General features: G+C 34.5%; 1 protein-coding gene across 1 annotated transcript in view; it reads right to left on the bottom strand.

Annotated features, from left to right (window-relative positions):
- Positions 1-10,831, bottom strand: part of GPR158 (G protein-coupled receptor 158) — a 131,292-nt gene that overhangs the window by 53,595 nt on the left and 66,866 nt on the right. Inside the window, exon 3 of the mRNA XM_015810670.1 lies at positions 1,663-1,765. Coding sequence (XP_015666156.1) covers positions 1,663-1,765 — 103 coding nt within the window. The remainder of the gene's footprint in view (positions 1-1,662; positions 1,766-10,831) is intronic.

The following is a 10,831-nucleotide window of genomic DNA, read 5'->3' as shown; positions in this document are numbered from 1 at the left end:
ATGTGTTGTTTGTGTTGTGTTATTTTAATATGCTGTGAGCCGCCCTGAGTCCCGTGGGGAGAAGGGCGGCATATAAATTATGAAAAATAAATAAAATAAATAAATTGGAGAAGATTTGATGTTGGAAAAGATTGAAGGCAAAAGAAGGGGACAGCAGAGAATGAGATGGTTAGATAGTATCATTGGTGTAATGACCACGAATTTGGGGCAACTCTGGGAGAACTAGTGAGGGCCTGGTGTGCTATGGTCCATAGGGTCACAAACAGTCAGACACAACTTAGTGACTGAACAACAACAATTTGAGGAAGGAGGTCTGGAGGGAAAAACCATGACTCTGGTTTCCTCCAAGCTTTCAGATGCTGCTGCCTCTAATACAAGGTTACAATAATTGGATTTGTAAGAATCCAAATGACCACTATATGAAAACCAAGATAAATTCTAAGAAGTAGCTGTTTGGATGTTTGTGGTCCAGATATGCTAGTCCTTTACATCTAATATCTATAATATATGTGTTCATATATACTTGTAAACAAATTCATGTATTACTTATAGCGGCAGATTTGTGCTTACGTATGTGATTTGCTCTCTAAAGAACTACTAGCATTTCTTGTGCAAAAATCACAAAGAAACATTTCTTTGGAGAGACAAATTATGATAGAATTTAGGAACATTGATCCTAGAGATATTGGGAGCTCAGAGGTACTAATAGTACCACTGCAAGCCAACACATGGAAGCCAACAAGGCAACTTTTTATGGGGTAGAATTATATATCATGAGAATAAACGGGCATTGTTAACAACATGCACTAATTTTAAAGAGATGGGGTGATCAATTGATTGCAACCTCTTGCCATTTTAAGATACAACATACTTTCAAAGGGAGAAGGACTTACACTTACGATTTTGAAAAAGGTAGCCATTGCTGTAGATGCCTCTGAGAGTAAACTGAGCATAACTTATGTACAAATATGAAAAAGTAAAGGAAAACTCTTGCTATGTTTAATTCTGTACACCACTCATGATTGTCTGATCAGATTAAATTATTCATTCTACTAGCTTGAGGGAGACTGAGCAAGCTTTCGTTTTTCAGATAAACATACAAGAAAGGATAAATTTAACAGATTAAAAGTCATCCATGAATTTGGGAATATGGGTTGTAATTTTTATAGATTGTAGACCAAGCATACATTTAAACATTTCATACAGCTGTTATATAGAGAAATACAGTATTTTTCAACCTCAGCAATTTCAAGATGAGTGGATTTCCGCTCCCAGGATACTGGCTGGGGAATTCTGGCAGTTGAAGTCCACCCATCTTAAAATTGCTGAGGTTGAAAAACACTGATATAGGGGAAGGATTAAAATTAACAAAAAGACAACTAATATGCATTTTAAAATAGCTGCTGTCCTTATATTGGTTCTGAAAACTGTAACAGCCCAGGAGCAAAGCTTTTACAAATCAAATACCCATAAAAGTGGATATGTTTTACAGACTGTAGAGAGCATCACAGATGACAAACCACAGGCCTAAAATTTCTTAAGTGATTATATAATCCCTGAGTTGCAGAACGTTAGAGTCGGGTGCATAACCCTGACAAGGATAAAAGGGAATCTTACATTATTAATGTGTTCTCTCTTGCAGACTTAAGCAAAAGCACTTACTGTGAAAGATGTTCATTGAAAATATTTTGGGATTATAGAATCCAGTCTTACAAATGCATGCGTAGGCTCCAAGCACAAATCCCAGGCCTTTAATTGGTATACACTAGAAGAAAGAAAGGCAGACAAGGGGGGGAAAAAGATGAAAGACACACCCATTTTCCTTTATGGAGACATTGTAGTAGTTCATCTCAAGGCCAGCAATTCAGCAGGTGAGATTCAGTTTTCTTTTGTAAAAAAATTGATAAAAGAGATTTTAAAAAGACCTCAATGCAACAAATGAAAACTACATTATTACCCAGACAAGATTTCTGTGGCAAAACTGCTTTTCATTAAAATAGTATAATGATGAATTGTTCTCTTCTCTTGAATTTTGCAAAAATTTAAAGGAAGAAACCTCTTTGCTTCCAATTTATCTGGTGAACAACTCTAACACTCTGATTAATTTAGTCAATTCGAAAACCAGATTTGTTAGGTGGAATCTTCACAGTTCATTCATATTCACATAAAAAAGTGTCTCACATCTACATGTGCTTTGTATTTAAACACTCACAGTGATTGACATAACAGCTGAAAAGGAAATGAATTAGAGTAATAAAAAGATAAAATATATATCCTTGTTAATTTGTAGGATTTAGAGGCAAAGTGGGATGAAAACCTTTCAGTGGGAATCGCTAGTGTGAGAAATCTTTCATAGTTCCGGCTGCCTGATAGGTACCATCTTGTTTTCTCTTGCTGGAAACTGGTTGGGTGGAAAATGGTATTGAACAATTTGGAGGAACCAATTTTTTCTCTCTCTTCACATCCCACCCTATGTCTTACTACTAGGCTTTAACTCTCAGTTCCTTGTTCTGACTTCTTGTGGGTCACTATTCTCCTTCCAGCCTTCATTCACTTCTCATGTACAGTTTCCTTTGCTCTGATGGCCTTCTTTTCTTCCCATAATGTTTTCCTGAAATAGGCCATTTAGAGAAAAAATATTGTGCCTATCCATTGTTTGGCTCTGTGAGGGAATTCTAGCACACCTCCCCCCCTTTGAAAAGTAACCACCATTTTCTTGATCTTCATCAGGGGTTCTAAAAATGTGGTCAGAAAAGTCAAGATTGTACTCATCGTGCTACAGTCAAAGAGCTGCCTGTTTTTTATGAGCATCACACATGCAATGCATGTAAAAACTAAGCAAATCTTGGGTTTTACATGCATCTTACATGCATTGCACAAATTTATAAAACCACAATATCCATTGTTGTGGCTGTCATATTAACTTTTTTGCCATACCCTTGAGATATCCCTGGTCTTAAAAAAATTAAAAATACATTAAAAAAAATAAAAGGTGGATCATCTCTGCAAATGATGGACATACGTATATTTAGTCTGTAGTGTACATGTATATATGTACATATATATGTACATATATGTAGTGTACATATATCCATATGAACACCAGTCCTATATACTGTATACCCTGGACACAACATATAATATAATTATAGGTATACTCCTACATTAGGCATTTAATGTGAAAATGCCCTACTTTGTTCACCTACTGAACACTTAGATAACACAACTATATAATCACTGTCATTCTGCATGTTGCCAATTCTTCTTTTGCCTTTCATCAAATCACAAAAAGTCAGCCCTCTTTTCAGCTCAGCAAAACATTATCACAATTTCTACATGAATAGAAGGCTGTTTTTCTGTCTTTCCATCTTTTTACCATGGCAGGAATGATACATCAGGAAAATGAGCTTATCACAATTCAGCATACAGCCATTATAATCTTTGAGAGGGCAGTTATTTCTGACACATCTTTTAATCTATATTAATCAGCAATGAGATTCATTTCCAGAATGCAGAAGAATAAAGTAAGATCATAAATGCTGTAAAGTTTTTAATGTTCTGAGCCTTTTAGAAAGTTATTAATGGTATCCCCTACAATTAACTATATTATTGCATGGGAAAGAAAGAAAGAAAGAAAGAAAGAAAGAAAGAAAGAAAGAAAGAAAGAAAGAAAGAAAGAAAGAAAGAAAGAAAGAAAGAAAGAAAGAAAGAAAGAAAGAAAGAAAGCATTATACAATTTAATCCTATGGAAACAGAATATAAAACACAAAAATGTTATAATATTATATTATAGTATCCTTACACTGGAACCAAAGCTGGTGATGCATTTTATGGTAATTTAGTGATCAACCATAGTGGGATGTATATACAGAAAACAGTGCAATTCCAATATCCCCCCCAAATTAAAAAAAAAGTTAATTGCAATTCCAATTATCTCTTATAAATGGAAGAAAATAAGAGTCACTTGCTTGCCAGTTATTGCTGAAGCCGATTTTAAAGCCGATTTTGAACTGTTAGTAATACATTATAAGGCCCAATTACATTTTTCTAGCATGCATCCTTAACCGAACAAATCTCTTTGCTTTTAAATCAGCACAGGATACATTGCTTGTAAAATAAATCAATAGCTAAAGCAAAAAAAAAAAAGCCTTTACCAGCATGTGAGAAAGAGATGGAGTTGTTCAAGAAAAGAAAAAAGAAGAAAAAACCTGGTGTAAGGATATGTTTATTACAAGTGCACAAGGGTGAGCCCATTTTCATCTGTGAAAATAGAATGAAAGGGCTCTGTTGCCACCATAATATAGTAAGCTGCTTTATGGCTTGCTGCTTTTGCTATATCAATGTAGAAAATGGCCAGGCTCCTTAGGTTGTAAGAAGCATTCTTGTTAATAGTCTAAGTAGAATAGAGGTATCACAATACACTGATGATAATCAGGTTATTATTGGTTTATTACAAAGCCAGCCACATGTTTAGATGGGATTTGGCATTTTTATCTACATATCAAGTTCTTCCCAATGACTTGGGATAGGCAAATGTTGATGTTTGATGGTGTTAAAGATATCACCAAGAATGTAAGCTGTTCCAAGTAAAGCTACCTTTTGCAATTGACTGATGGTGATTTTGTCAATGCTGATGATGTTCAGAAAGTGCTCCGGTTGTTTTAGAATTGCCCCCAAGGCACCTATTACTATTATAACTATTTATGCTTTTTTGCCATAGTTGTTCTATTTCTATTTATAGGTCTTTGTATTTTGTTGTCTTCTCCAGTTCTTTCTCTTCTGCTTGCTGCCCCCAGGTATTGTCACGTCTATTAGCCAGACCTTTTTTTTGTCTTTCTTATTGACTATGGTTCAGTCTCAAATTTGAATTCTAAAGTCCTGGAGCAATTTAACTTCTTTATTATTATGATGATGATTATGGTTTTCTATTAGATTTTTTCAGGTCAGGGATAGTACAACACGAAGCCCTGCTAAAGGTTTTTCAAGGAACTATCCTTTTTTGTGTGTTTTCCCATTTCCTTGGCCATTGTGGGGCATTAGTTCCTCCAATCCAAGTGAAGGTGTCTCTGAGCAAACAGGGAATTAGTTTGGAATAAGGCAGGGGTAGGCAACCTTGGCTCTTTTATGACTTGTGGACTTCAACTCCCAGAATTCCTGAGCCAGCATGTGCTTTTAAAATTATATTTGCTCTTCATTTTTTATTAATGTTATTAGCGGAACTTTATTTTTTATTTTAAAATGCCAGTCAAGCTAATTATTCATAGATGAATTTGTTTGGAAAGCACAATTTAGGAGTCTTGTGTTTTTAAAATTATATTTGCTCTTAATTTTGTTTTAATGTTATTAGTGGAACTTTATTTTTTATTTTAAAGTGCCAGTCAAAAGCTGAGTAATGGTGTTGACTGAAGCCCAATTAAACCTATCAATACCAGCCTTTCCCATTAGCAAACATCAACCAGAAAGTCTGATTTCTCAAATGTTCATCTCATATCCTTGGATAGCATTGCTTTTCTTTAGATCACAGAGCAGTCTTTCTTCAGAGAATTCCTGAAAGGCAGTTACATTCTTTTCTTTCATGAAGAAAATAAAAATAAAATAAAAGCTAATAAAATTATCAACAGAAATGTTATTTCCTTGGTTCAGAACAACAGTCATGACTCAGATGGGTGGTGGATTCCTCTGGGTTGAAACTTCTAAAGCAGGGAGTCCGTTTTGTTGCATCAAACTGTGTGCAAGATCACAAAATATACAATGTGAAACTTCAAAGAGAATTATGCTAAAATATGAACAAATATGTTCACTGTGCGGATTTAAAAAAACAAATTAAAGCAAATATGGTACAAAATAAGAAAATTGAAATATTCTTCTCTGCTCCATTGCTTCTTACTACTACTAATTTTTTATTATTTGTTTTGAGAGAGGAATAAAAACTACATATCAGACTCCCAAAAAGAAATCTGCCATAAAAATGACAATATTCATTGTCTGTAAAATAGTATTGTATTAATAATTGCATCAAATAATTGCATTAAAAATTAGACAGCATACCATAAGCACATAAAATAGGAGAAGGAAGGTGCGTTGAATAAATTTGCCACTTTGAATTATTTGTAAAAATAATCAAGTCAAGAAATAAAGTAATAAAATAATTAATAATAAAATAAAATAATAAAATAAAATAAAAATCCACCTGTAGGTTAAAGGCACTTTAAATACATACTCTATTCCAATTTTGTAAAATATAATCCTGTATCTGGGGAGGAAATCAGTTTAGAAAACCAAACTGAAATCCTGTATGATTCAGACTTTTCTTCCTTCGAATTTACAGGAGCAGATAAATAGGCAACTTGAGCTGTACCCATAATGTTTGACTGAATGTGGAAAATGATATCTGATAAGTTCACTAAAAAAATCTGATATATAAAACACATGATTGGCTGATTAAGTTATGAACAAAGAAATGTGACTCTTTCACAACCAAGATTTCTCCAAAGTGAGATATTTGGCATCACTTTGAATAAATTTCCTGGTCTTCCGGTTTGCCATCATGGCCGCCGCAGATGGCGAGTCCATCTTCTGTGTTCGGTTTTGTTCCACTGGGGGACCCTGGAAAGGGTCAAAAGTCACCCTGTAGGGGCGACAAGCAAGGAGGGAACCCCTGCTTGATGGCAGATGGGCAGCAGCCCTTTCACTTGATCCAGGGCAGCCCTCCAAACTGGCAGAGGAAAGACTGGCCATAGCAATATGGCTCCTCACTAGGCTGCAGACAGCCGAAATCAAACTTACTACCAGGCACTTCTAAAGCAACATGGATGAAACTGGATGAGATCTGATCTTCTCTCTAAGATCCTAAGTATTTTTCTTCCTGTAAAAGCTGCCCAAAGTATCTTTCCCCCTGTGAGGAGAGAGGGTAGGGAATTTCTATCCCACCCTCTAAGAATAGCGGTGACTGATTACCTAGGAGAGTTAAAGCACTAAAAGAATAAACTTTAATCTAATTGGATTTATATGTTTCTGAAACTTGGGGACCAAAAGTTTTCTTATTTGCACTGAAAACTTTTATTTTTATCTGTAAAAAAGAAATGAAATTGGAAAAAGGACTATAAAAATTTTGGACTTAAAAAACTTTAAGCAGCATCAGCGACATCCTGTGGTGAAGCTTGGTATTACAATTTGTTATTGCCTAAAGGAGACTTGGCTTGAAACCCAGACTACAGATAAGACTCTTTTAACTTTGATAAACACCACCTGTGAGAAGTTCAGCTATAAAGAGAACTTCTGGGTTCTTACTTTTTTATCTGAGGAATATTGGTCTTTATTTGAGATGATGAAATACCTTGGATTATAAAATCTTACTTGATAAATGACTTTTATTATAAAGACTACCTACAAACATGTGAAATAGAGGTTCCATACCCAGCTATAAAATTATTTTCATCGTCTGATTTCAAAGTCCTCAACTTAACACACCATTAAGAGAAGATGGATGAAGACCAGGAAAAGATTCTTTTCCATGTTGAAAGCAATACATGAAACCATCGTTTCTGCTTGTGACGAAATAAGATGCTACAGATGTCAGCTCAGATATCAAACCCAAATTCTGACTACAATTAAAGAACCAACAACGCAGAAGGTAACAAAAGAAGTGGAACAATCAAATACTAAGACAGAGGACTCAATTGAACAACAAATACAGTCAATGGAATATCCAGAAAAGGAACTGACAACATTGAAAATGAAAAAGACTTTCTATATAAATCAGAATAAATTTGAGGAGCAAGAAGAAGAACAGACAGAATGGAAGAACAGAATGAAGATAAACATTCCAGGACAATTATGGGGATTTGGAATAATAGGAAGATGATTTAAGGAATACAAATGAGCTAGCCCTTCCAAAAAAACAGCAACTAAATGGTCTCTCTTATACCAAATAATATATATAATAATAGAGGGAAATCTATTTGATGGTTTAAAAGCATTGACATGGAAGGCTAATTGGCAAAGAAAGCAAACTAGAATAAGGCTGAAAAAAATTGGGGTTTTGATTTATTAGAGGGGATTTCATATTACTAATTAGAGCAGTGTTTCTCAACCTTGGCAACTTGAAGAGGTATGGACTTCAACTCCCAGAATTCCCCAGAATTCCCCAGCCAGCAAGTTGCCAAGGTTGAGAAACATTGAATTAGAGGGTCAAAGGGAGAATATGAGATAAGGGAAATTTTGGTAATTAAATTTAAAACACTTGAAAATTAGTTGAAAATAACGATGCTATATGTTTAATACTTAAAAATTGGACCCAAAAGAAAAAAAATATGAATATGTTTGATTTATTGATTAACTCAGACAATATATATAATGGGCTTTGATTGTATTATTAATTAGATTATGTAAGATGAGGGGAAATAGATATTTTGTAGGAAATAGAACAAGATTATACCCAAATAGATAAGATGTGTATTTTGAATATTAGATTTTGTTATGAAGGAAACTTTGGTTACCTAAAACCTGGAAATTATAAATATCAAATGTTAAATTTGAATATTGATGGGAAACTAAAAATTGGGAAAAACCAATAGCAGGACATTGGTTGAATGTAAAGATTGAATGTAAAAGTAATTAAGATATGAATAAGCTAAAAATTTATTGATAAATGTACCGGTAATAATGATATTTTTATTTAATTGATATAATAAGAATTGTATTAAGTTAAATATAATAATAATAATAATAATAAAGTTGGAAGGGACCTTGGAGGTCATCGAGGTTGTAGTTTGAGATTTGTACTAAAGATTTTTGTATGTTATTGAGCTATTGATTAACCCAGCCACCATGTTGCTTTTTAAATACTTAAATGTAAAATTAGAAAATTAATAAAAATATTATTTAAAAAAATCCTGATCACACAGCCTATTTGTTTCTCCAACTTTGCTATATCATCCTCTTTAATTAGAAATATAAAGCATTTAGTTTCCAATACTCAAAGGATATCACTGAATTACGACTTTTCTATTCATTTTTGTATTTGCTTTATTTCAGTCAAATTGTTTCCAAAATATTTTACAAGCAATTAAAACAATTTAAGGCAGCTGAGGTCAGAAAAAGAACCCTTTTGCACATACAGAAATGTAAGTCTTATTTCAAAGAATAAACGTGCCTGGAGCCTAAATGAATATGACATTGGGTGGAGGTATCCTACCTCAAGTACTACCATTATTAAAAAGGCTCTGCTGTCAGTCATCATCTAACCTTTAAAAAATGGGGCATCTGAAGAAGAATTTTAGTTAATCAACTCAGGCTACAGGGAACTAAATAACACAGAAAGTTATTCTTCAAATGCTAGAAATCTTTAATTTTCTTTATTACAAAATTTAATAAGATGGCATTCAAAATACACATTTATATATTTATATTTATCCAGATTTGGCACAGACTATGATCCCTAAAATAGATTTCTTATTAAGGGCAAATTTGAAAGCAATAGGAAAGCTTCCTTAATCTAGGATTCCCAGATGTGTTTTAGAGTTTCACTCTCCAACATCCCTCAACAGTTGACCAAGTCTTCAGATACAGGAAGTTGTAATGAACATCTGAGAACACAGTGCTGCCTTATGGAATATGATCAAGCAGACTGAATAAAAAAGAAAGAGAAGATTCCATATATTGCTCTGTTCTGGGACTACTGTATATCTTTTTTTTCCCCTGAAATAACCTAGAAACCTAGTTTTCCCTTTTAGGAAGCTAAACAATTTTAGTCTTATCTTCTACCTTCAGCATTTAGAACACATGTCTATGTTCTGTGTCATCACAATAACAGACATAGAAAGTTGGGAATGTGGCCAGCTCTTCTGCACTAGCTACTCCTCTGGGAAATTATTGATTGAGTAGAAAAATGAGAGCTCCCACCTCCCTGGACTTTGTGATGATAAGGATGTGCATAAATATTTTAAGAGGGAGAAGAGGTCAGGAAAAGAAGCCAATTACAACATCTATCCCCTACATCAAATTCCTATTTCTCTGTAAATAGCTTTGCATGGTTAGATACTAGTAAGCCTCTTCCTGAAAGAGAGGAGGACAATCCTTAAAAAGAACCATCATCGTATTCCAGTCAGTGCCATTGGTAGATGGCTGGGTGTGAGTCCCTTGCATGGTAACTGCTTAATACATTTCTTGCAGTGTTTTACTCCAATACTAGATGAGAAGCATTGCTGTTTTATTGCTGTTGTTATCTGTAAAAATAATAAAGTTGGGATGCAAATAAAAAAATAAATAAATTGTAGAAAATTACAAAAAAGTGGGCAGACTTAGCATTTTTACGGATTCTCAAGACAGCACTCAGCTATGGGTGCAAGCTTTTTAAGGTAGTAGATAATAATAATAATAATAATAATAATAATAATAATAATAATAATAATAATAATAATAATAATAATAATAATAATAATGAGACTTCCGGTGGCAGGCGATTTCGCTGGTCGCAGCTGTTTGCTGCCTCCCGCCTGTTTTGCGTAAAAGCCGGTTTGACAGCCAGCATCTGCTGTCAAACGGCTTGATACCTTTCCCCTGGGCATAAGGGGATCGGTGAGCTGCCCGGGGTAGGAGTTGAGTTCCCGAGTCGTCCTATATGGACGATGAAGGCGAGAACTCCTCCGGAGCCCCGAGGATTCTCCGCGATCCAGGACGCCTTCGCTTCGGCGAAGCAAGAAACCGCCGCCGCCGCTGCAACTTGAAGTTAACTTGTGAGTTTACTTGTAAGCAGACGAACCAACTTTGGAAGCTTGCTTTGTATTTTGGACTCTACTTTAACTTTTATAACAAGTTTCTCCCCGTATGT

This window comes from Protobothrops mucrosquamatus, unplaced genomic scaffold, assembly GCF_001527695.2.
Source record: "Protobothrops mucrosquamatus isolate PMUCROS unplaced genomic scaffold, P.Mucros_1.0 scaffold13, whole genome shotgun sequence".
Classification (NCBI taxonomy): domain Eukaryota; kingdom Metazoa; phylum Chordata; class Lepidosauria; order Squamata; family Viperidae; genus Protobothrops; species Protobothrops mucrosquamatus.
The sequence above is the reverse complement of the archived record's forward strand: the minus strand, read 5'-3'. Positions and strand labels throughout refer to the sequence as shown.